This window comes from Aquarana catesbeiana, linkage group LG04 (assembly GCF_042186555.1).
Source record: "Aquarana catesbeiana isolate 2022-GZ linkage group LG04, ASM4218655v1, whole genome shotgun sequence".
NCBI classification, from domain to species: Eukaryota; Metazoa; Chordata; class Amphibia; order Anura; family Ranidae; genus Aquarana; species Aquarana catesbeiana.
In genome coordinates, this window is record NC_133327.1 from 625,868,909 (window position 1) to 625,895,989 (window position 27,081).

Sequence of the window (27,081 nt, forward strand, 5' to 3'; positions counted from 1 at the left end):
TCGTGCGACGTTGTACCTAAACAAAATGTATGTCATTTTTTCCCCACAAATAGAGCTTTCTGTTGGTTGTATTTGATCACCTCTGCAATTTTTATTTTTTGCACTATAAACAAAAGAGTGACAATTTAAAAAATATAAATATCCCAAATTAAAAAAAAAATTAAATAAAAATTTCTTCATCAGTTTAGGCCGATATATATGCTTCTATATATTTTTGGTAAAACAAAATTGCAATAAGCGTATATTGATTGGTTTGCACAAAAGTAAAGCGTCTACAAAATAGGGGATATATTTATGACATTTTTAATATTATTTTTTTAATACTAGTAATGGTGGCGATCTGCGATATTTATCGGGACTGCGACATTGCGGCGGGCAGATCTGACACTTCTGACACATTTTTGGGACCAGAGACATTTATACAGCGATCAGTGCTATAAAAATGCACTGATTACTGTATAAATGTCACCGGTGGGGAAGGGGTTAACACTAGGGGGAGATCAAGGGGTTAAATGTGTTCCCTGACTGTGTGTTCTAACTGTGGGGGGGATGGGACTGACTTGGGGAGGAGACCAATCGTTGTTCCTATATACTAGGAACACACGATCTGTCTCATATCCCCTGACAGGACACGGATTTGTGTGTATATAAACACACACAAATCCCCATCCTCGCTCTATCACGAGCGATCGTTGGTGCCCAGCGGAGATCGTATCGGCTCCTTAGCGACGCGGCGGCACGCGCGCCCCCAATACTTCTTGAAGCACCCACCGTACAGCTACAGCGTTTTGTGCAGGAGTGCCATTCTGCCACCGTCAATCGAAGACGGGCAGTGGGCAAGTGGTTAAGACAGGAATCGTGTTACGGGCGAGGCCACTGTGAAAGTAATGTAAGGCATACACCAGTCGAAAAATCGCCTGAACGCGTTTTCGAAAGACAAACACATGGTCATGAGAACAAACGGTATTGCCATCATCCCAAGTCGCATGACAAGTCGCACCCCATGATTTCCAATGAGTACCATTCAGATCTGTGTGACTTCAAGTCGCACTGACTTCAAAGTAGTCCCTGTACTACTTTGGTCCGACTTTCATGCGAGCTGAGGTCCATAGACCTCAAGTTTACAGCATTCCCTGAAACCGCATCAAAAATTGCAGCCGCAAAATTGCGTATAAACTCGCTGAAAAAATCATGCCACTTTGAAGTCTCCGTAGTGTGAAAGGGGCCTTAGTGGTTTTGCACAGAGCAGCCCGGATCCTCCTCTTCTCGGGTCCCTCTTCTGTGATCGTGGCCCCTCCCTCCTGTCGAGTGCCCCCACAGCAAGCAGCTTGCTATGGGGGTACCCAAGCCGAGTCACAGCTCCCTGTGTCCATTCAGACATGGAGCAGTGGCCGGCCCTGCCCCCTCTCTCTCCTGATTGGCCGATTGACTTTGATTGAAGGCAGCAGGAGCCAATAGCGCTGCTGCTGTGTCTGAGCCAATCAGGAGGGAGAGTCTCGGACAGCTGAGACACTTGTGGACATCACTGGACAGAGATGGGACTCTGTAAGTATTAGGGGGGCTGCTGCACACAGAAGACTTTTTATCTTAATGTATAGAATGCATTAAAATAAAAAACCTTCTGACCTTACAATTCCTTTAACCTCTTAGCGCCGGCCCCTCCTGGCCCTTTAAAAGATTTCGGATGCTGGGAGAAGGTGGGGTTTTAGATCATGTGACCACTGTGATTGGCTGTCATGTAATCGGAAAACTCCCGATCACGAGCTTTCGGTTAGGTGCTGGTAACTGTCCTGGGAGAGCACAGAGCACGCGATCTCGGCACAGCTGTAATAACCCCAATTCATGCAAATATGGGGCTGCTCTGCGCCAACGGGTTAACGAGCGAGAAACACGTTGACCTTTCAATTTATCGTCCGTTCAGCAGAAGTTTTCCAAACTTTTCCCTCAGTTTTTTGGCTAAAAAACGTCACAACCGATTTCCAATTTGTGCCCATCAAGTTTACAAAAAACGAAACGAACAGTCCAAGTGGGAGATTTTCAAGTGATTTTTTATCTAGTGTTTGGGCACCATAAGGGTAGATTTAAATGTGCGTCTAAATCTACCGGTCCTCTAAAGAGTGTTCAGATCACTTTTCACAGGTGGTGAGGAGGCAACGTGATTCCTCCTCATCACCTGTTTTAGCCACATTCTTGACGACAAACACAATTGGAATACGTTCGACAGGCGGCAAGCTACATGTCGGGTAGTTTTTGGAGTGGGTTTGAAGCATTGTGTCACTGGCACAAAAAGCACTCCTGTCTGTAGCCATAGGCAGCTTAAAGCGGGGGTTCACCCACACCGCCCAAAAAAAAAAATATTAAAAGCCAGCAGCTACAAATACTGCAGCTGCTGACTTTTAATACATGGCCACTTACCTGTCCCAGGGTCCAGCGATGTCGGCAGGGGACGCCGAGAACCTGTTCGGTTCTCGGCAGCTGCCGCCGCCATCCTAGGTGAGGGAATCAGGAAGTGAAGCGTTGCGGCTTCACTTCCCGGTTCCCTACTGCGCATGCGCGAGTCGCGCTGCGCATCCCAAGTGGTCCCCGCTCTCTCCTGGGAGCTGTGTGTTTCCCAGCAGACAGCGCGGTGGGGACTGGAAGAGGCGTAGACTCCCATGGGAGTCTATGCCAGAAGTGGGTGCAAATACCTGTCTTAGACAGGTATCTGCACCCCCCTCCCCCCTGAAAGGTGCCAAATGTGACACCGGAGGGGGGGAGGGTTCCGAAAAGCGGAAGTTCCATTTTTGTGTGGAACTCTGCTTTAAAGTGGAACTTTAGTCAGAAAATTAAGTCCTGCTAAGATCACTTCAGGTCGGCCCCTTTCACAGATATAGCTATGGAAAACATTAAAAATAAAAAAGTGTCTATACTGTTAAAAATCCAATAATATACTGTCTCACTCTGCTCTGCACATGCTCAGTTGCTCTCTATTTTTAGGCACTGCTGACAGTCTATAAAGAGGAAGTAAACCTTGATGGATTTTACTTCCTCTTTTGCTACCTGCAAATTAAAAGCATAATGGGCTACCGTAGTATATTATGTGACACTTGCCTGCAAATGAATCCATCGCTGTCCCCTGTGCAGGCTGCGTCCATCTTCGCCCCTCTACTTTCTGGGGGCCGCAGACTCCGGCTCTGTGACTGGCCGGAGCCGCGTGACGTCACTCCCGCACACGCGCACGGGAGCCATCAGTAACAGCACACGCTGGGGAAGAAACGGCACGGAGGTCCATTTCTTCACAGCTCATGCGCCGATTACAAGTGAAAAATCTCCTAAACGGCCAACGCGTCAAGTTTTTGAGGATGTAACTCCTCACATTCCCATCAAGATTTTTATGAATTTTACTGTATATTACAAGTCATACTCATGAAATATGTATTGTTGTCCCCCTGTTATGGCAATCATGTTTTATATTCTATTTATATGTATGCTATGTACTTCCCAAGATGTCTGCATATGCATTGAGCAATTATTTGTTATATATAACGTTACGCAACTTGACACTCATGTACATTAAAAATATTAATTTTTACTCCCAATTTGTGTTTGAACCTGCCTTCTCTAAAGTCCCATACTCTCTTATTATTTTTTGAATTTAGAATAGGGATGGAGGCGCACTACCCCCTTTCCTTGTGCGCTTCATTTAAAGTCCCAGTATATTGAGCTATACACCCCCCCCCACCTCTGTTGTATGTTTAAACCGGGATGGAGGCAGAGTTCCAACACAATGGGTAGCATGCAGCTACCTCTTCAATACCTATATACTTACCTTAGGGTTAGATGGGATCTTATGACCCCCACCCTCTGGATGTTATGTACTATTTATATGCACTTGCGATACGTGGTGTTTAGATATGCCCCCTTTTTTTTACCTACTTTCATCTCTAGTGGATACTGTTCATCGTGCCTGCTTTGCTTTGGTTGCCTTTATCTTTCATTTCCCGGGAGCTGCGATTCGCATCAGGCGCCGCCTCTTGCCGCCCTTGCATTTGACGGGTGTCATGGGGACGGACAGCCTTGTGTGTATCGACGCCACGCATATGCCGCACCAGTGACGTCCTCAGTTGGCGCCGTCTGGTCTCGTGGTATTTTCCATCTGGCTAATATACTGGCAGGATTAGGTTTGGCGCCATTGGCGGGCAGACACTTCCCGCCCGTCATCACGCTTGTGTGACGTTGGTATTGTCCGCCCCACCCGGGAGTCCCCATTTACAACTGACCAGATGACCGGCTTGCACTGCTTGCTTCACTGCACACGTATAACCTATACCCGGTACTACAGGGTAATTCTATATGTCACGGTTTGTTTACATTCCATTTTTTCACTCTACACCTATATCGTTCTCTCACGAACATCACCCAATAGGTTCCTTTTCTTCAAGCATGCTCCCAGTGTGTATCTACTCTTCCAGAATTCTCACTGGTCTTTTTTACATCCTACCCTTATCTCTGTTTTGCACACCATCCAGTAGGTATATTCTCACCTACGCCCCATCTTGCACTTCTTTGTCACCTTTTCCTCCATGTATCCCTATTCTCTCTGTGCTTGACAGTGCTGCCGGGTGTATCATATACAATATTTTTAATTATCTTACAGATTTACTTGCCACTATTGGCACAATACCCAATATACTACATTTGTTCCCTGGTTGGGGACGTTTCGGTGAGGGCCTGCTGTTTATGGGTGGACTTCTATACCTCAGCTCCCGGGGAGGCTTGATATGGTGACTCCTGCACACCAGGACCATTCGGAGTTCAGTGTTCCAATGGGATGTAAGTTTGTGGACTTGACCATCTCTTCGCTCTATATATACCTTTTTACATATAATACTTTACATATCATGGGCCCCATTTTTTGATTTAGAACATTTCCATTAATTTACAGATATTCAATATTTGCTCCTGATGAGTCGGTTTACCACCGAAACGCGTCAAGCTTTTGAGGATGTAACCCCTCACATTCCCATCAAGATTTTTATGAATTTAACTGCATTACAAGTCATACTCATGAAATATGTATTGTTGTCCCCCTGTTATGGCAATCATGTTTTATACTCTGTTTATACGTATGCTATGTACTTCCCAAGATGTCTGCATATGCATTGAGCAATTATTTGTTATATATAACGTTACGCAACTTGACACTCATGTACATTAACCATCTCAATACAGGGCACTTTCACCCCCTTCCTGCCCAGGCTATTTTTCAGCTTTCAGCGCTGTCACACTTTGAATGACAATTGCGCGGTCATGCAACACTAAACCCAAATGAAATTTTTATTATTTTTTCCCCACAAATAGAGCTTTCTTTTAGTGGCATTTGATCACCTCTGTGGTTTTTATTTTTTGCGCTATAAACAAAAGAAGAGCGACAATTTTGAAAAAAAAAAAAAAAACACACAATATTTTTTACTTTTTGCTATAAGAAATATCCAATTTTTTTTTTTTTTTTAACAAATTTTTTCCTCAGTTTAGGCCGATATGTATTCTTCTACATATTTTTGGTAAAAAAAAAAAATAAATAAATTGCAATGGGCATATACTGATTGGTTTGCGCAAAAGTTATAGCGTCTACAAAATAGGGGATAGATTTGTAGCATTTTTATTATTATTATTATTTTTTAATTTTTTTTACTAGTAATGGCGGCGATCTGCGATTTTTTTCATGATTGCGATATTGTGGAGGACATATCAGACACTTTTGACACATTTTTGGGACCATTCACATTTATACAGCGATCCGTGCTATAAAAATGCACTGATTACTGTATAAATGTGACTGGCAGGGAAGGGGTTAACACTAGGGGGTGATCGAGGGGGTTAATTATGTTGCTAGGGAGTGTTTCTAACTGAAGGGGGAGGGGACTCACAAGGGGAGGAGACCGATCAGTGTTGCTCTACACTGAGAACACACATCGGTCTCCTCTCCTCTCTGACAGGACGTGGATCTGTGTGTTTACACACACAGATCCACGGTCCTGCTGTGTTACCGGGCAATCACGGGTGCCCGGCGGACATCGTGGCTGCCGGGCACCTGCATCGGGTTCCCAGTGACACGGCGGGCGCACGCGATTGCCGCCGCCAGTGTGCGTGCGCCCCCTGGTGGGCAGGGAAGGTGAGGGCATCATGCGACGCCCTCCCAGAACGAGAGCCGCGCCGCCTGGCCATCATATGACAGCCGGTGGGCGGCAAGCAATTAAAAATATTAATTTTTACTCCCAATTTGTGTTTGAACCTGCCTCATTTAAAGTCCCATATTAACTTATACTTACTTATTTTTTTATTTTATCTCCTAAACGGCGCACGTTTAGGAGATATTTCCACTACCTATAGGTAAGCCTTATTCTAGGCTTGCCTATAGTTAAAAGTCAGGAGGGAGGGTTTACAACCAATTTAAGTGGAATTAAACCCCCCTATCCTTTACAGCCAAGGAAGATGCTTCTGTTTGATCTGCAACTGCCATGGTGCTACACATGTGATCAGTTATGACACCAGCCAATTGATGGTTTGACAGTTAGGTTGAGGACACAAGCAAATGTGACAGTTGGCAATCCCGGCATTCCAGGAATGTATCTGTTTTGAAACGTCAATATATTTTTTTTAAATTAGAGCTGCACTATTCTACCCCCCCCCCCCCACCCGGATCTTAAAACAGCATTTCCCCAATTCTATGTAACAAGTGCAGAGTTCTCTGCTCACATCTGACGAAAAAAATAAAAAATCCAGGCAGCCTGCCAAGTTTATCTCAGAGATAACTATAAGACCCCTTTCACACCGAGCTGCCTATAGCGTTGGCGGTAAAACGCTGCTATTTTTAGCGGTATTTTACCGTCGGATTTGCGGCGCATTTCGGCTGCTAGCGGGGCACTTTTACCCCCCGCTAGTGGCCAAGAAAGGGTTAAAACCGCCCGCAATGCGCCGCAATAGTGGCGTTTTGCCGGTGGTGTCCCAGCGCTGCCCCATTGATTTCAATGGGGAGCAGCGGTGGAGGAGCGGTAAACACACCGCTCCTTCACCGCTCCAAAGAAGCTGCTGGCAGGACTTTTCCTGACGTCCTGCCAGTGCAGCGCTCCGGTGTGAAAGCGGCTTTCACACTGGAGACATTGGAGCAGCTGTTTGAGGGCGGATTGCAGGCGCTATTTTTAACGCTATAGCGCCTGCAAAACGCCCTCGGTGTGAAAGGGGTCTTAAAGTAAGTAACATTTTGTTCTTAGATCAAAAAGGAATGAACTTCTCTCTCCTCCAATGATCAGATTTGTCCTGACACGCCCCCTGCTGTACAGCCATTCACTGGGAAGCTCAGTGTGCTGCTGCTTCTCCTCCCCTCAGCACTTATGCAGCTGAGAACAGAGGATATGTGATCACTTATAATAAATAAAAAAAAAGTATTTATAATGTTTTTTTTTTTTTTTAATCTATACAGAAATGTTTTGTCTTTCATTTCTATTGTAAACTGAATGGGTTGTTTTACAAGAAGATTGTTTAAAATCACTTTAAGCCTAGTGTGTATGAGGCCTGAAGCCTCAGACCTGGAAGAAGCAGGCTGTAATGAGTGTCTTTATACATATTTTAGTAGGTCCGCAGCTCACGCAGCATTGAAGCCAAGGGAACTAACATTATAAGAAGGACAATTCAGCCTCCATAGATCACTGTAAGGGGCCCACAGACATTGGGGTGATCAGCTCTGCTGTCTGTCCCATAAACATGTATGTTCAGTCGAGGGCACACGCTTACTCCTATGGAGGGCAGGCCTCTGATGCCACATATTTCAGGGGATAACCTCTGCAATCACACAAGGCTTTCTGACCTGACTTCTTATTCATCCCTCTGATGACAGTCAGGGTGCTGCCATTCATTTGAAAAGCAATAATAATAATAATATGATCAGTCAGCTCCCTCTTCTGATACTATTCCCCATCAGCACAAGGACTACAACCCCCAGCAGGCCTTGTTGTGTCTGCTGAGATCTGTAGTCCCCCCCCCCCACAGAACAACAGGTGTCCCCCCTTTGCTGAATGTTCTTCATACTCACCCCTGGGGGCCCCGGGCTCTTCTCAATGACGATGTGGCCCCTGCAAAGCTCCCTCAGAGTCCCAGCCAAGCTCCAATCACACAGCAGCTCTCTTCCTGGTTGTGACACTTGAAGAAGTCTCCACCTCACTGCTGTGGGAGGAGGAGCCACGTGATTAAAGCGACAGGTAAACATGGGAAGGACCCGTCCGCGCATGCGCGCAGCTCCAGCTGACCCCATTCACACAGGGATGACCCCATTCACACATGACCCCATTCACACAGGGACGACTTGTCAGGCGACCTAGTCGCCTGACAAGTCGCCTCCCGTTCTGTACTATGGAGCCGTTCTAAGGGAGCGACGCAAGTCGCTCCGACTTAGAAAAAGGTTCCTGTACGACTTCGGGGGCGACTTGGGGGCGACTTGCATAGACTTCTATGCAGAAGTCGTTTTGCAAGTCGCCGGCCATTCGTTTGCAGGTCGCCTCGCTGAGGCGACCGGCAAGTCGTGTTGCCCTGTGTGAATGGGGCGTGTCTACAGGACACCACAGACCCCGTGGCTCCTTCTGTCCCCGCCTATAGAGAAAGCCGATGATGTCATGCTTCAGGCGAGGGCGCGATGCGCTTGCGCACCACTCCGTCTGCGAGCCGAAGCTGTCGTCTGGAAACGACGCGGCGTGCTGGAAGTATATATAGGTGGGCGGTGCCCTGTCTTTTTTCACCCACCAATCAAGGCCTCGACAAAGTGACAAGAGGTGGGATTTCCCGGTGAGAGTGAGGCTTGGAAAGCACGGGATTGGATGGGAAGGGCGGGGTTGGCTGAGGGGCGGCGGGGTTTCCTGTCCCTCTGAGTGATGGGCTTGGCTGCAGAGGAGGGGCACCAGCAGCATCTGCAGGCGGCAGTGGGGGGAACCGTCCCGGGAGTTCCGGAGGATGCAGACGTGAGAGAGGCCGCCCAGTGCCCAGCCATGACTGAGCGGAACAAGACCCTCACAAATGGAACGCAAGCTTCAGGAGGGCACCGACTTCGACTCGTGGGGGCAGCTAGTGGAGGCCATCGATGAGTACCAATGTGAGTGGGGGGCACGGCGGGGGCGGGGCTGGCATGGGGGGACGTGGGTCCGCCCACTCCCCCCTCATTACTGGGGGGCAGACAGGTGATGGGACCGCCCACTCCCCCCCTCATTACTGGGGGGGGGGCAGGTGATGGACCGCCCACTCATTACTGGGGGGCAGATAGGTGATGGGACCGCCCACTCCCCCCTCATTACTGGGGGGGGGGGGGCAGGTGATGGACCGCCCACTCATTACTGGGGGCAGACAGGTGATGGGACCGCCCACTCCCCCCTCATTACTGGGGGGCAGACAGGTGATGGGACCGCCCCACTCATTACTGGGGGGCAGACAGGTGATGGGACCGCCCACTCATTACTGGGGGGCAGACAGGTGATGGGACCCGCCCACTCCCCCCCTCATTACTGGGGGGGCAGACAGGTGATGGGACCGCCCACTCCCCCCCTCATTACTGGGGGGCAGACAGGTGATGGGACCGCCCACTTCCCCCCTCATTACTGGGGGGCAGACAGGTGATGGGACCGCCCACTCCCCCCCTCATTACTGGGGGGCAGACAGGTGATGGGACCGCCCACTCCCCCCCTCATTACTGGGGGGCAGACAGTGTGATGGGGACCGCCCACTTCCCCCCCTCATTACTGGGGGGCAGACAGGTGATGGGACCGCCCCACTTCCCCCCCTCATTACTGGGGGGCAGACAGGTGATGGGACCGCGCCCACTCCCCCCCTCATTACTGGGGGGGCAGACAGGTGATGGGACCGCCCACTCCCCCCCTCATTACTGGGGGGCAGACAGGTGATGGGACCGCCCACTCCCCCCCTCATTACTGGGGGGCAGACAGGTGATGGGACCGCCCACTCCCCCCCTCATTACTGGGGGGGCGACAGGTGATGGGACCCGCCCACTCCCCCCCTCATTACTGGGGGGCAGACAGGTGATGGGACCGCCCACTCCCCCCCTCATTACTGGGGGGCAGACAGGTGATGGGACCGCCCCACTCCCCCCCTCATTTACTGGGGGGCAGACAGGTGATGGGACCTGCCCACTCCCCCCCCTCATTACTGGGGGGCAGACAGGTGATGGGACCGCCCCACTTCCCCCCCTCATTACTGGGGGGCAGACAGGTGATGGGACCGCCCACCCACTCCCCCCCTCATTACTGGGGGGCAGACAGGTGATGGGACCGCCCCACTCCCCCCCTCATTACTGGGGGGCAGACAGGTGATGGGACCGCCCACTCCCCCCCCTCATTACTGGGGGGCAGACAGGTGATGGGACCGCCCACTCCCCCCCCCTCATTACTGGGGGGCAGACAGGTGATGGGACCTGCCCACTCCCCCCCCCCTCATTACTGGGGGGGCAGACAGGTGATGGGACCGCCCACTCCCCCCCCCCTCATTACTGGGGGGCAGACAGGTGATGGGACCGCCCACCATCCCCCCCCCCCTCATTACTGGGGGGGCAGACAGGTGATGGGACCGCCCACTCCCCCCCCCCTCATTACTGGGGGGCAGACAGGTGATGGGACCGCCCACTCCCCCCCCCCCCCCCTCATTACTGGGGGGCAGACAGGTGATGGGACCGCCCACTCCCCCCCCCCTCATTACTGGGGGGCAGACAGGTGATGGGACCGCCCACTCCCCCCCTCATTACTGGGGGGCAGACAGGTGATGGGACCGCCCACCTCCCCCCCCCTCATTACTGGGGGGCAGACAGGTGATGGGACCGCCACTCCCCCCCCCTCATTACTGGGGGGCAGACAGGTGATGGGACCGCCCACTCCCCCCCCCTCATTACTGGGGGGCAGACAGGTGATGGGGACCGCCCACTCCCCCCCCTCATTACTGGGGGCAGACAGGTGATGGGACGCCCACTCCCCCCCCCTCATTACTGGGGGGCAGACAGGTGATGGGACCGCCCACTCCCCCCCCCCCCTCATTACTGGGGGGCAGACAGGTGATGGGACCGCCCACTCCCCCCCCCCCTCATTACTGGGGGGCAGACAGGTGATGGGACCGCCCCACTTCCCCCCCCCTCATTACTGGGGGGGCAGACAGGTGATGGGACCGCCCACTCCCCCCCCCCCTCATTACTGGGGGGCAGACAGGTGATGGGACCGCCCACTCCCCCCCCCCCCCCCTCATTACTGGGGGGCAGACAGGTGATGGGACCGCCCACTCCCCCCCCCCCCTCATTACTGGGGGGCAGACAGGTGATGGGACCGCCCACTCCCCCCCCCCCCCCTCATTACTGGGGGGCAGACAGGTGATGGGACCGCCCACTCCCCCCCCCCCCCTCATTACTGGGGGGCAGACAGGTGATGGGGACCGCCCCACTTCCCCCCCCCTCATTACTGGGGGGCAGACAGGTGATGGGACCGCCCACTCCCCCCCCCTCATTACTGGGGGGCAGACAGGTGATGGGACCGCCCACTCCCCCCCCCCTCATTACTGGGGGGCAGACAGGTGATGGGACCGCCCACTCCCCCCCCCCTCATTACTGGGGGGCAGACAGGTGATGGGACCCGCCCACTCCCCCCCCCCCCTCATTACTGGGGGGCAGACAGGTGATGGGACCGCCCCACTCCCCCCCCCCCTCATTACTGGGGGGCAGACAGGTGATGGGACCGCCCACTCCCCCCCCCCTCATTACTGGGGGGGCAGACAGGTGATGGGACCGCCCCACTCCCCCCCCCCCCTCATTACTGGGGGGCAGACAGGTGATGGGACCGCCCACCCCCCCCCCCTCATTACTGGGGGGCAGACAGGTGATGGGAACCGCCCACTCCCCCCCCCTCATTACTGGGGGGCAGACAGGTGATGGGAGCCGCCCACTTCCCCCCCCCCTCATTACTGGGGGGCAGACATGATGGGACCGCCCACTCCCCCCCCCTCATTACTGGGGGGGGCAGACAGGTGATGGGACCGCCCACCTCCCCCCCCCCCCCTCATTACTGGGGGGCAGACAGGTGATGGGACCGCCACACTCCCCCCCCCCTCATTACTGGGGGGCAGACAGGTGATGGGACCGCCCACTTCCCCCCCCCCTCATTACTGGGGGGCAGACAGGTGATGGGACCGCCCACTCCCCCCCCCTCATTACTGGGGGGCAGACAGGTGATGGGACCCGCCCACTCCCCCCCCCTCATTACTGGGGGGCAGACAGGTGATGGGACCGACCGCCCACTCCCCCCCCCTCATTACTGGGGGGCAGACAGGTTCTGGGACCGCCCCACTCCCCCCCCCTCATTACTGGGGGCAGGTGATGGGACCGCCCACTCATCTCACTGGGGGGGGCAGACAGGTGATGGGACCTGCCCACTCCCCCCCCCCTCATTACTGGGGGCAGACAGGTGATGGGACCGCCCACTCCCCCCCCCTCATTACTGGGGGCAGACAGGTGATGGGACCGGCCCACTCCCCCCCCCCCCCCATTACTGGGGGGGCAGACAGGTGATGGGACCGCCCACTCCCCCCCCTCATTACTGGGGGGCAGACAGGTGATGGGACCGCCCACTCCCCCCCCCCTCATTACTGGGGGGCAGACAGGTGATGGGACCGCCCCACTCCCCCCCCCTCATTACTGGGGGGGCAGACAGGTGATGGGACCCGCCCACTCCCCCCCCCCTCATTACTGGGGGCAGGTGATGGGACCGCCCACTCATTACTGGGGGGGGGCAGACAGGTGATGGGACCGCCCACTCCCCCCCCCTCATTACTGGGGGCAGACAGGTGATGGGACCGCCCACTCCCCCCCCCTCATTACTGGGGGGCAGACAGGTGATGGGACCGCCCACTCCCCCCCCCCTCATTACTGGGGGGCAGACAGGTGATGGGACCCGCCCACTCCCCCCCCCCCCCCTCATTACTGGGGGGCAGACAGGTGATGGGACCGCCCACTCCCCCCCCCCCTCATTACTGGGGGGGCAGACAGGTGATGGGACCGCCCACTCCCCCCCCCCCTCATTACTGGGGGGCAGACAGGTGATGGGACCGCCCACTTCCCCCCCCCTCATTACTGGGGGGCAGACAGGTGATGGGACCGCCCACTCCCCCCCCCCCCCTCATTACTGGGGGGGCAGACAGGTGATGGGACCGCCCACTTCCCCCCCCCCTCATTACTGGGGGGGCAGACAGGTGATGGGACCGCCCACTCCCCCCCCCCCCCTCATTACTGGGGGGCAGACAGGTGATGGGACCCGCCCACCTCCCCCCCCCCTCATTACTGGGGGCAGACAGGTGATGGGACCGCCCACTCCCCCCCCCTCATTACTGGGGGGCAGACAGGTGATGGGACCGCCCACTCCCCCCCCCCTCATTACTGGGGGGCAGACAGGTGATGGGACCGCCCACTCCCCCCCCCTCATTACTGGGGGGCAGACAGGTGATGGGACCGCCCCACTCCCCCCCCCCCTCATTACTGGGGGGCAGACAGGTTCTGGGACCGCCCACTCCCCCCCCCTCATTACTGGGGGCAGGTGATGGGACCGCCCCACTCATTACTGGGGGGGGCAGACAGGTGATGGGACCGCCCCACTCCCCCCCCCTCATTACTGGGGGCAGACAGGTGATGGGACCCGCCCACTCCCCCCCCCCCTCATTACTGGGGGCAGACAGGTGATGGGACCGCCCACTCCCCCCCCCCCTCATTACTGGAGGCAGACAGGTGATGGGACCGCCCACTCCCCCCCCCCCTCATTACTGGGGCAGACAGGTGATGGGACCGCCCACTCCCCCCCCCCTCATTACTGGGGGCAGACAGGTGATGGGTCCGTACAAGTAAAATCAACCAGCGCGGACCATAAAATCCTAACTAGAAGCAGCTGTAGTACTGAGAGTAAATTTACCAAATCCCAAAACACAAATGAAAATAAAAGGCAGTATAGCGCATAAATAAATACTAATAAGAACAATCAATAAACGTCCATATGTCATTTGTAAATGCAGAAAAAATCCAGCAATTCCTCCGGTGACTCAAGTGACATGGAAAGCAAGTAGAGTGACTGTAGTGAAAGGAACCTCCACCTTCGGTAACACAAGCACGCTCACCTCTACAGATGGACCTCTGAGTGAATCAGTCAGGTCTAAACAGCGGTTCCCTCTCAGGGATAGTGACAGGAGGAGATGCATATAGGACTGATCAAACATCAGCAACTGGTACGCTTGCAGTGATCACATGGAAGAGATGTAAAAGAAATCTAGTGCTCTCTGAATACTGCTTAAAGATTTATTATAAAAAACAGTAGGAACACTTACAAACATTGCACTGTGCCCCAGTGCGAAGGATACGAGCGTAGGAATGGATGGATGATCCACGAAAGATAGATGAGCAGAGCGCGGGTGACGTCAAGACCTGGTCACGTGGTGATGCCGTATGCATTACGTCCCTAGAAGGGGGCGGGACTTCCTCAGCGGCGACGGCCAGACGTGACAGCACCCGCTTAAGTGCATGTCTGCTGCTCAAGATAACCAATAGGCGCCAGTGCGTACCCATCGTATCCTTCGCACTGGGGCACAGTGCAATGTTTGTAAGTGTTCCTACTGTTTTTTATAATAAATCTTTAAGCAGTATTCAGAGAGCACTAGATTTCTTTTACATCTCTTCCATGTGATCACTGCAAGCGTACCAGTTGCTGCATGTTTGATCAGTCCTATATGCATCTCCTCCTGTCACTATCCCTGAGAGGGAACCGCTGTTTAGACCTGACTGATTCACTCAGAGGTCCATCTGTAGAGGTGAGCGGCTTGTGTTACCGAAGGTGGAGGTTCCTTTCACTACAGTCACTCTACTTGCTTTCCATGTCACTTGAGTCACCGGAGGAATTGCTGGATTTTTTCTGCATTTACAATTGACATATGGACGTTTATAGGTGATGGGACCCCCCCCCCCCTCATTACTGGGGGCAGACAGGTGATGGGACCGCCCCCCTCCCCCCCTCATTACTGGGGGCAGACAGGTGATGGGACCGCCCCCCTCCCCCCTCATTACTGGGGGCAGACGGGGTGATGGGACCGCCCCCCTCCCCCCCCTCATTACTGGGGGCAGACGGGTGATGGGACCGCCCCCCTCCCCCCCCTCATTACTGGGGGCAGACGGGTGATGGGACCGCCCCCCTCCCCCCCCCTCATTACTGGGGGCAGACGGTGATGGGACCGCCCCCCTCCCCCCCCCCTCATTACTGGGGGCAGACGGGTGATGGGACCGCCCCCTCCCCCCCCCTCATTACTGGGGGCAGACGGGTGATGGGACCGCCCCCTCCCCCCCCCCTCATTACTGGGGGCAGACGGGTGATGGACCGCCCCCCTCCCCCCCCCCCTCAATACTGGGGGCAAGACGGGTGATGGGACCCGCCCCCCTCCCCCCCCTCATTACTTGGGGGCAGACGGGTGATGGGACCGCCCCCTCCCCCCCCCTCATTACTGGGGGCAGACGGGTGATGGGACCGCCCCCTCCCCCCCCCCCCCTCATTACTGGGGGCAGACGGGTGATGGGACCGCCCCCTCCCCCCCCCCTCATTACTGGGGGCAGACGGGTGATGGACCGCCCCCTCCCCCCCCCTCATTACTGGGGGCAGACGGGTGATGGGACCGCCCCCTCCCCCCCCCCTCATTACTGGGGGCAGACGGGTGATGGGACCGCCCCCTCCCCCCCCCCTCATTACTGGGGGCAGACGGGTGATGGGACCGCCCCCTCCCCCCCCCCCTCATTACTGGGGGCAGACGGGTGATGGGACCGCCCCCTCCCCCCCCCCCTCATTACTGGGGGCAGACGGGTGATGGGACCGCCCCCTCCCCCCCCCCTCATTACTGGGGGCAGACGGGTGATGGGACCGCCCCCTCCCCCCCCCTCATTACTGGGGGCAGACGGGTGATGGGACCGCCCCCTCCCCCCCCCCTCATTACTGGGGGCAGACGGGTGATGGGACCGCCCCCTCCCCCCCCCCCTCATTACTGGGGGCAGACGGGTGATGGGACCGCCCCCTCCCCCCCCCCCCATTACTGGGGGCAGACGGGTGATGGGACCGCCCCCTCCCCCCCCCCTCATTACTGGGGGCAGACGGGTGATGGGACCGCCCCCTCCCCCCCCCCCCTCATTACTGGGGCAGACGGGTGATGGGACCGCCCCCTCCCCCCCCCCTCATTACTGGGGGCAGACGGGTGATGGGACCGCCCCCTCCCCCCCCCCCCTCATTACTGGGGGCAGACGGGTGATGGGACCGCCCCCTCCCCCCCCCCTCATTACTGGGGGCAGACGGGTGATGGGACCGCCCCCTCCCCCCCCCCCTCATTACTGGGGGCAGACGGGTGATGGGACCGCCCCCCTCCCCCCCCCCTCATTACTGGGGGCAGACGGGTGATGGGACCGCCCCCTCCCCCCCCCCCTCATTACTGGGGGCAGACGGGTGATGGGACCGCCCCCTCCCCCCCCCCTCATTACTGGGGGCAGACGGGTGATGGGACCGCCCCCTCCCCCCCCCCTCATTACTGGGGGCAGACGGGTGATGGGACCGCCCCCTCCCCCCCCCCTCATTACTGGGGGCAGACGGGTGATGGGACCGCCCCCTCCCCCCCCCCTCATTACTGGGGGCAGACGGGTGATGGGACCGCCCCCTCCCCCCCCCCCTCATTACTGGGGGCAGACGGGTGATGGGACCGCCCCCTCCCCCCCCTCATTACTGGGGGCAGACGGGTGATGGGACCGCCCCCCCCCCCCCCTCATTACTGGGGGCAGACGGGTGATGGGACCGCCCCTCCGCCCCCCCCCCCCTCATTACTGGGGGCAGACGGGTGATGGGACCGCCCCCTCCCCCCCCCCCCCTCATTACTGGGGGCAGACGGGTGGTGGGACCGCCCCCTCCCCCCCCTCATTACTGGGGGCAGACGGGTGGTGGGACCGACGCCCCTCCCCCCCCCTCATTACTGGGGGCAGACGGGTGGTGGGACCGCCCCCTCCCCCCCCCCCCCCCATTACTGGGCAGACGGGTGATGTGGACATGGGGTCTCCTGCTCCTCGTTGGGTACAGACGGGTGATTGGATGACATGCTTCTTTTGTATATAGAAGTCTCCTTCTTTGTTGTTTTTGGTCCTCTGTTGGGAACACTGAGGGTTCTCTGCCCTCTCGGGGTGTGGAGGATGCTGTCTTTAGATAACATTCCTCGGCATGCAGTGTTGTCATTGTGACTGGTTAGTTATTTTGTTCTTTAAAATATGTAAATGGACAGCTGACAGAGCTGGATGTGTGGCAAGTTGGTATGGGTTTAGAATGGAGGTGGATCTGAGTTGTATATACATTCCATTACTATTTAAAGAGGAACTGCAGTCTGATCACATCATTTGTAATGGAAACATCTTTGTCATTCTGAAGCTTCCCTCCAACCACTTTGCATATTTTATATATACTGTGATTCTGAACTTGCCAAATATGCTGCAGAAATCTCCCTCCACTGAGTCTGGCTGCATCCATTTTAACCGTGGGCAGCTGAAGCTGCTGTCTAAAAACATAGTCACTTCCAGCGCTAATAGGTCTTCCAAGGTGTGGAGTAACAGATATCAAAAAATGGTGGTGTGAAAGGTATATAATGGTATCCAAAACTGGGTGTATGCTGCCTTCCTCGGATGGGGTAATCCAAAAGGAACTACAAGAAAAACAGAAGTGGAAGGCGAGCACACCTAGTGCCTTACCAAAGATAATTTAATAATAAAAATGTTTTATATAAAAGTGGGAACTGACAAAAGGCCATAAAAACAATGCATGGACAATCATGCACAGAATACTGGGTACAGCTGATGCGTTTCGGGGGCGCACCCCCTTTTCTCAGAGCCAGGCTAGCTCCATGCATTGTTTTTATGGCCTTTTGTCAGTTGCATTTTGTGAGTACCCACTTTTATATAAAACATTTTTATTATTAAATTATCTTCGATAATGCACCATGTCTTTCTTGTGGAAGATGCTGCCTGTTAACTTCCTGGCTTTACACAAACACGGGCACATTTCCAGTTCTGCAGCTCTCATTGGCCCTCTTATGACTTAGCCACCCTCCCTTCCTGGCAGGCTCTTACCAGAGTTAAGGAGTTGTGCATGATGTCAGAAGCCTAGGCTTTTTACCAGACAAACAATAGGAAGTGGGCTGTATAAGGTATTTACTGGCAGAAAAAAAATACTGTCCAAAGTTAAAGCAACAAGGGCAGAAGATTTAATAGATGGAGAAAAAATGACTGAAGTTCCACTTTAATCATACAAGTATACACTTTCTCTATTCTACTACATCTAGGATTAGAGAAAAGGAGGAGGGGGGGGGGGGGGTTGGGACTTTATATGAGGCAATGAGGGGGTAGGTTCATCTGCCTCCATCCCTGGTACTGTAATAAAAACGGGAAGGGTTTGTGGGACTTTATATGAAGCACAGCTGTGAAGTAAGTGTGCAAAAATATGTTTGATCCCTCGTCTTATACAAAGATTCATAGAAACTTGTGTAACATTGGTAACAGTAGATATTAGATGGATAGATCTCCCCTCACTTGATGCCAAGGTCAGGTACACCAAGAAAGATTGCAGCCACAACTGCTAGAAGAAATGTTCTGCATGCAAAGAAAAACCCTCAGGAGGAATACAGGCTGCTCTGGAAAATGACAGTGTGGTTGGCAAAAGGTTGTCACCGGAACAGGAAGTGAGGAAAAAGGTCTGAGGGAGCCCCAGATAGCTGTGACAGCAGATAGGGGTTCTAACCATTCCCCAAACTGGAAACCCCTTTCTTTTCAAGCTTTGCAAGGCTGGCATAAATGACTGGATAATAGCAAGTGATGCCTGATAGCCTGAACTCCATACGTTTCGGGGTAATCAGCATGTGACTTCCACCCATGTGAAAGGGCTCAGGTCTAGCAGCCAATCCAATAGGCCCAAGCATTGTCCCGTGATCACATGACTAAAGGAATGATGTCATGACTACCCCTAGTGTCCATCGCCAGCTGACACTGGCTTTTAGAGCTTGTTCACACCACACTACGTGCGTTTTAGGTTTGCTTAACATCCATGCATTGCAGTGCTGGCTTTTTTTTCTACAACTTGTACTTTACTTTTATGTATGGTAGTGCATTACTGTGCTTTGGAATTTTTTGCTGTGCACGCAAATTCATCATGTCTTACTTTTGGTGTTGATTGAAGAGTGTAAGTGGTGAGCCAGAGTGAAAAAGCACATTCCCAGCAACCCTTTAGACAAGCATGTTTCTCTCTGCTGACCACTTAGCTGTGCTGATCAGTTGCTTCTTTGCTGTTCTGGAAGCAGGACTGAGACTAATCAAGCAACTAATGGGCAGACTGCATAGCTTCACACAATCCAGTGCCCAGCTCCCTTGCTGGAACCATGCACATCTAAAGGGTACCCTGGAGATGTTTTTTCTTTTTGCTTTTGACATCAGCAGGAGACTGAAGTATCCAGGGCTGTTGATAGAAGTCACGGGGCCCAGTACAGCCTACCTGGCAGGGCCCCCTCTTCTGAAAATATCAAATGTTATTTTTGCTTAAATGCAACGCCTCGTGATGTTAAGCGGCACAAAGGCAATATCTGCACCCCCTACAGTGAGTGATCAGTACCGATCGCTCACTGTGTTCATTCAGGGTGGTGTGTTTATTCAGATTGGTCGGGGGGGGGGGGGGGGGGGTGTCTCATGACCCACCTGTGTGCCCTCAGCAGCAGCCGGTGGGAGAGGAGGGAAAACGCAGCACTGCGGGGAAAAGGGGCACACGGGGGTTCCAGACAGCAGGGGGTGCAGATACTAGAACTGATTCCCCCTGCAGTGCAGCTGGAGGAAGGAAAGAAAAGCAGAAGACACAAATGTCAGCAATAAGGCAGTACTGATGGCCCCCCCTTTTGCACTGATGAGGCCTCTGGGCCCAGTATAGGTGGGTTGGCTGTACCACCTTATCAGCAGCCCTGGATGTATCACACCTGCTACCCTGTTCTTTTCTCTTGCTCCTGCTAGCAGTTGGAACTTAGAGAAGCTCCAGTCTCCCCCAAAAGAATTAAGTCAGCAGCTATAAATCCTTTGAAATCTCCATCTCTTAACTTCCTTGAAGTTAAAAGTTGAATACAAGGTGTGCTTATCAGTGAGAAATTGTTTGCAATATTGAGTAATAACCATGATAAATTTCTCCTGATATTGCAGCTTTGGCTTAACTACTCCTGACCTTCCCAACAAACTATACACCTGCTCCCCCATTATCATTTTCAATCATTTTGCCATTCACTTTTTAGGAATGGCAAAAGCCTGAGGCTTTCATACTGAGGTGATGCGCTGGCAGGACGTTAAAAAAAAAAAAAAAACTCCTGCAAGCGGCATCTTTGGAGCAGTGTATTCACCGTTCCTACCCATTGAAATGAAGGGGCAGCGCCGCCGAAACGCTGCAGGTAGTTTTAACCCTTTTTCGGCCACTAGCGGGGGTTAAAAGTGCCCCGCTAGCGGCCGAAAACCCCTGCAAAAACGACGGTTTTACCACCGACGCCCCAGTGTGATAGGGGCCTTAGCGATAGATAAAGCCTCTACTAATCACCTGAAAACGGCCTCCCATTCATTCCAGTGCATCTTTTCACACTGTGGCGGTGCACTTGTGGGACAATCTGAAAAGTCCTACAAGCAGCATCTTTGGGGCATGTTGAGAGCGCAGTATTTAGCGTTCCCGAAACATCCTGCCCATTGGAATGAATGGGCAGCACTTTTCAAAGCACCTTTTAAAAGTGTTTTGAAAGTGCTGCAAAATGGGAGTTTTTAACACTTTTTGGGTAGAAGTGAAGCAAAAGCCCCGCTTAAACAGCGCTAAAATGAGCGGAGCTTTAACGCTAACAGCCGGCGCTTTCAGTGTGAAAGGGGTCTAATGGAAAAAGTGAACAGAAGGAATGGACTTTATAGGCATATTTAAAAAGCTTGCTAGTAACAATCTTTATTGAAACAAAAAAAAAAAAAAAATTTAGATCAAAAAATGACATACAAATGTAAAAGGTATATACTACAATAGTGAACCTTAAAGTATTGTTCAGTGACTATTTTTTTCATTGAACTAAATTAAAAAACGAAACTATAAAGAGCTAAAGCACCCCTAAGGTAAGTAGGTTACCCCAATGTAAGAATCAAAGCAATTGTCAAAGCTAATCCAGAGTAGAACACCGACATGTTACTCAAACGAAAAGTCGTTCAAAGGGGAATCACCACCATTGAATGGTCGGGTGATCCCCCCCCCCCCCCCCCCCCCCCCCCGAATATTTGAACTGAATTCTACAGGAGTAAGGCCAGCATTAGAGTGCTAGCACTAAGAACCTCCTGACATTTCTCTGACTTTCTTGATTTGCGTTCATCTTCCCTGTTGGAGTCTTGTACATTGTAGTCAGTGGCTCTGTGTGCACCGATTCCTGACAGCCATGTGCCCGAAGAAGTAAACAGACGATGATCATACAGCATTGCAGGGGCCGCTCCTCCGTCCACCCCACACACTATATCTCTGGCTGGATGTCAACCACAGCCGGTCAGTGAAAGGATTATTTGCTCAGGTTCCCACCCAAAGTCCCTGGCTGTTTTCGGGTGGAGACTTTAAGCAGGATGTGAATAAGAGATGAAATCCACACACAGATGTCTGCCCGGCTTTTGTAAATAAATGAAAAGAACTTCCCAGTAAGCAGCCACTGTGCGACTTCTGAATCACACTTAAAGCGGCATTCTTCTCTCATACAAACAACCCTCTTCATGCTTTTCAACCACAAACTGTCACAGTTCCCAGCTGTTCCTGACTTCCAGAGCCCTTCCAGGATCTTTCTGTGAAGTTTAAGGTCTAGGTTTGGACCAATCACACAAATTCTTTTATTAATATACAATATATAGAAAGAGGAAAATTGAGATCGATATATATCTATATCTGTTATCCAAGAAACTTATTTGGTTCAGATGGTGTCAAGCGTGTGTGGCGGCAACCAGGTGAGGAGTACAAAGACAAGTGTGTCTTGTCTACAGTCAAGCATGGTGGTGGGAGTGTCATGTTCTGGGGCTGCATGAGTGCTGTCAGCACTGGGGAGCTACAGTTCATTGAGGGAACCATGAATGCCAACATGTACCATGACATACTGAAGCAGAGCATGATCCCCTCCCTTCAGAGGCAGTATTCCAATATAACGACCCCAAACACACCTCCAAGACGACCACTGCCTTGCTAAAGAAGCTGAGGGTAAAGGTGGTGGACTGGCCAAGCATGTCTCCAGACCTAAACCATATTGAGCATCTGTGGGGCATCCTCAAATGGAAGGTGGAGGAGCGCAAGGTCTCTAACATCCACCAGCTCCGTGATGTCGTCGTGGAAGAGGACTCCAGTGGCAACCTGGGAAGCTCTGGTGAACTCCATGCCCAAGAGGGTTAAGGCAGTGCTGGAAAATAATGGTGGCCACACAAAATATTGACAATTTGGACATTTTCACTTAGGGGTGTACTCACTTTTGTTGCCAGCAGTTTAGACATTAATGGCTGTGTGTTGAGTTATTTTGAGGGGACAGCAAATGTACATTCTTATACAAGCTGTACACTCACTACTTTACATTGTAGCAAAGTGTCATTTCTTCAGTGTTGTCACATGAAAAGATATAATAAAACATTTACAAAAAATGTGAGATGTATGTATGTATGTATAATATGATAGTTATATTTCTCTATCTAGATAGATGCTAGTTGATCAGCATGTCTGACTCTCTCCTGATACCTCCTCTACCTGCTCTGCTAAGCACTTAGGTAAGAGCGAACCAATATAACGCCAGCACTTCCCTTTGTGGCTTTAGAGTTCACTGCAGGGTAAATTCCCTTCTGGCCAATTTATCAGGAAATAGGTGTGTGTGTTTTTCCCAAGATCTAATCATGACTAGCAGGAGGTCATTTTAAAGCAAGTTGCTACAAAATAGAAGTTGCTAAAGGTATTCTAAAATGAATCTGTTACATTAAATTGTTTTATTTTGCCATCTGTGTCACGTGGGAGATTTCCTTTCACTTCCTGTTCTATAGCCAAAATAGAAAGCAAGAGGAAATCCCTTCAAAGTAAAGCAATCCTGGGTTGCCACCAGAACCAGTGTCCTAATTAGAGATGAGCACAGGCATGTTGGGACCAAACTCTAAACCTGCAAGGAAGCTGTCACTGTATGGGGCATTCCCCGCTTCACAGGCTCTCATATGCAGTGGATATAGAAAATAATCACCCCCTTTAACCCTTTCATGACTAAGCCTATTTTTGAAATTTGGTGTTTACAAGTTAAAATCCATATTTTTTGCTAGAAAATTACTTAGAGTTCCCAAACATTATATTTTTTTAGCAGAGAATCTAGAGAATAAAATGGCGATTGTTGCAATATTTTTTATCACACGGTATTTGTGCAGCGGTGTTTTAAACGCAAATTTTTGGAAAAGTGACACTTTCATGAATTTTAAAAAATCCAAACAGTAAAGTGACCCCAATTTTTTTTATATAATGTGAAAGATGATGTTACGCCGAGTAAATAGATACCAAACATGTCACCCTTTATAATTGCACGCACTCGTGGAATGGCGACAAACTACGGTACCTATGAATTTCCATAGGCGACACTATAAAAAAATTTTACGGTTACCAGGTTTGAGCTACAGAGGAGGTCTAGGGCTAGAATTATTGCTCTCGCTCTGACGATCGCGGCGATACCTCACATGTGTGGTTTGAACACTGTTTACATATGCGGGCGCGACTTTCGTATGCGTTTTCTTCGCTGCGCGAGCTCGCGGGGATAGGGGCACTTTAAAAAAAAATTTTTTACTTTATAAATTGTGTTTAAAAAATTTTTTTTTTTTTTTTTTTTTTATTGCTGTCACAAGGAATGTAAACGTTCCTTGTGATAGTAATAGGTGGTGACAGGTACTCTTTATGGAGGGATGGGGGGTCTAAAAGACCCCCCATCCCTCCTTTACACTTCAAAGTATTCAGATCGCCGAAAACGGCGATTCTGAATACTGTGTACTTTTTTAAATTCGGCGCCATTGGCAGCCGAGTAAACGGGAAGTGACGTCATGACGTCGCTTCCGCATTTACAACGAGAAGGCTGGAACGAAGCCGCTCACAGCTTCGTTCCAGTCCGCCCCCAGCCGCCGAAGGCAGCCGAATGGACACCGGGCCTCCCGATCGCACGGGAGGCCCGGTAACAGCGGCGGGAGGTGGGGGAAATGTCCCCTCCCGCTCCTCCGGTATAGCAACCGAGCGGCTTTTAGCCGCATCGGTTGTTATACATGGGTAGCCGATCGCCCGCTGTAAACAACGGTACCGGGATGATGCCTGCAGCTGCGGGCATCATCCCGGGATAACCCCGGAAAGCCGAGTACGCATATCTGCGTACGGTCGGCGGGAAGGGGTTAAAATAATCACATTTAGTTTTGCAGCCTAAAATGAAGACAGACATTTTTGTTTTATCAGTGTAACTTATAACATCCAAGTGAAAGCTATATCCTTAACGTGTCAAAAAAAAAAAAAATTCAAAAACGGAATTGGAAAATAAATCACCCCCCTCCTAAAAAAAAAAAAAAAAAAAAAAAAAAATCAGGTGTAGCTAATCACCTTCTCAATGGCACACACAGCCATTTGACTTTCAACTGTGATTAGCTCAGCATGGAAAGAGCTTTCCTGGAGCATTTCAGTTCCTAGTAGTGTAGGTGTTAATATCCTGTTGTGGGAGTGTTTTCTCTGCAGCAGGGACTGGAGCACTTGTCAGGATCGAAGGAAAATGGGTGGGGAAAAATTACATCAAATTCTTGAGGAAAATCTGTCGCCCTCTGCCAGAAAGTTGTCAATGGGAAGAAGGTTTACCCTGCAACATGATAATGATTACACAGTGGTTGAAGGAGAAACAGGTGAATGTCCTTGCATGGCCTAGTCAGAGCCCAGACTTAAACCCCATTGAAAATCTGTGGAATGACTTGACGACTGCAGTCCACAAAGGGTCACCATCAAATTTAAAGTGGTTGTGAAACCACTTTGTAAAGTACACACAACACAATCCCCTCTGTTAGAAAGTGTCCCATGCTGCAGTGTATGTTCGTTGTAAAAAAAAAAAATATATATATATATATATATATATATATATATATATATATATATATATATATATAATGCCCATTACTACCTTATTTCAAAGCGGCGCTTTAACCACTTGCTGACCAGCTCACACCGATATACGTTGGCAGAATGGCACGCCTGCGTAAACTGACATACCTGTACGTCAGTCCGCAAAAGCAGGATAGCGGGCACACCGCGGGAGTGTGCCCGTGGGTCCCGCGGACTCTGTGGAGAAGCAGAACGAGGCATTTCCCTGTTCTGCCTAGTGACATGACAGATCTTCTGTTCCACGTCATTGGGAACATCGATCTCTGTCATGTCAGTGGTAGCCTATTCCCCCCCCACCTAGAGTTAGAACACACTGAGGGAACACACATAACCACTTGATCTCCCCCTAGTGTTTAACCCCTTCCCTGCCAGTGATGTTTATACAGTAATAAGTGGCTAATTTTAGCTCTGATCGCTGTATAAATGTCAATGGTCCCAAAATAGTGTCAAGTGTCCAATCTGTCCGCCGCAATGTCGCAGTCCTCTATAAAAATAAAGATCACTGCCAATACTAATAAAAAAATAATAAATGCCATAAATCTATCCCCTTTTTTTTGTAGACGCTATAGCTTTTTCGCAAACTAGGGCTGCAACTAACGATTATTTTCATAATCGATTAGTTGGCCGATTATTGTTTCGATTAATCGGTTAATAATCTTAAAAAAAAGTGTGGTGTATAATTTAGTTAATATGTAAAGTTTAAAAAAAGGCAATTTATTCCTAAATATCTTTATACGCAGGGTTAAATATAGATAACCAACTATATGGTTAGGGAGTAAAATCTTTAATCCTCTCTGAGAATAACAGACAGAAGAGATATACTCTATATACTATTAGAGGTTGAATCTGGACTCAGATAAAAATTTTTTATTAAAAAAAAAAAAAAAAATTCTAGACTGTTTTGCAGATTTTCAAACAGAACTAATATTACATGCTTTTCTGCAGCTTCTCCATTGAAGTATATTGAACCAAAAAAGCACCGTTTTGCATTGAAAAAGGTCCTTGACCCTTTCCAAATACACAGCATAGATGTGAACGTTAAATGAACTGTAGTGCGTTTCTGCAAAAAGCACCAAAAAACACATGGGTGGGAACCAGGGCTAAGACATTTAGTAACATAATGGAGTTAAAAAAAAAAATAAAAAATTCATTTTTTTTACTGTGCAACAGTGAAAGTAATATTTACAGTAGAGATTATTTGCTCTTTGTGTACTATATAGGGCTAATTTTAGCTTTTTTTTACTGGCCGATTAATCGATTATGAAAATAGTAATCGATTAATTTCATAATCGATTAGTTGTCGATGAATCGATTAGTTGTTTCAGCCCTATCGCAAACCAATCAATATACACTTATTGTGATATATTTTTCCTTTTTTTTTTTTTTTCCCCCAAAATTATGTAGAAGAATACATATCGGCCTAAACTGAGGAAGAAATTTTTGTTATATTTTTGGGGAATATTTATTATAGCAGAAAGGGGTGTATGTGTGGTGTGTTTTTTTTTTTTTTTTTTTTTTTTGTTACAAACCAGTTCTGCAAAGAAGAGTGGGCAGATATTGCAAAGTCTAGATGTGCAAAGTTAGTAGAGACATGTCCCAACCGACTAAAGGCTGTAATTAAAGCAAAAGGTTGTTCAACAAAATACTGACATAAGGGGGGGATCCTTTTTTTTTTTTTTTTTTTTTTTTTTTTGACCTATGCAAATAAGGGACGCCTGTAGATAAATACAAACTGTGCAGTTTTGACCAAAGGTGAATAATGCCGTTGCTATAGGAGTAGGCTATTTATGTCCCTCATGAAGCCTGGCTGGAA

At 51.0% G+C, this 27,081-nt stretch overlaps 2 protein-coding genes across 2 annotated transcripts in view; one reads left to right on the top strand and one right to left on the bottom strand.

Annotated features, from left to right (window-relative positions):
• The window catches only part of BROX (BRO1 domain and CAAX motif containing), a 50,380-nt gene extending 42,060 nt beyond the window's left edge, over nt 1-8,320 (bottom strand). Inside the window, exon 1 of the mRNA XM_073628342.1 lies at nt 8,072-8,320. The gene's annotated coding sequence lies outside the window, so the exon portion shown is untranslated. The remainder of the gene's footprint in view (nt 1-8,071) is intronic.
• Nucleotides 8,321-8,817: 497 nt separating this feature from the next.
• Nucleotides 8,818-27,081, top strand: part of AIDA (axin interactor, dorsalization associated) — a 74,211-nt gene continuing 55,947 nt past the window's right edge. Inside the window, 3 exon segments of the mRNA XM_073628345.1 lie at nt 8,818-9,039; nt 9,042-9,062; nt 9,065-9,125. Coding sequence (XP_073484446.1) covers nt 8,904-9,039; nt 9,042-9,062; nt 9,065-9,125 — 218 coding nt within the window. The 5' untranslated portion in view covers nt 8,818-8,903.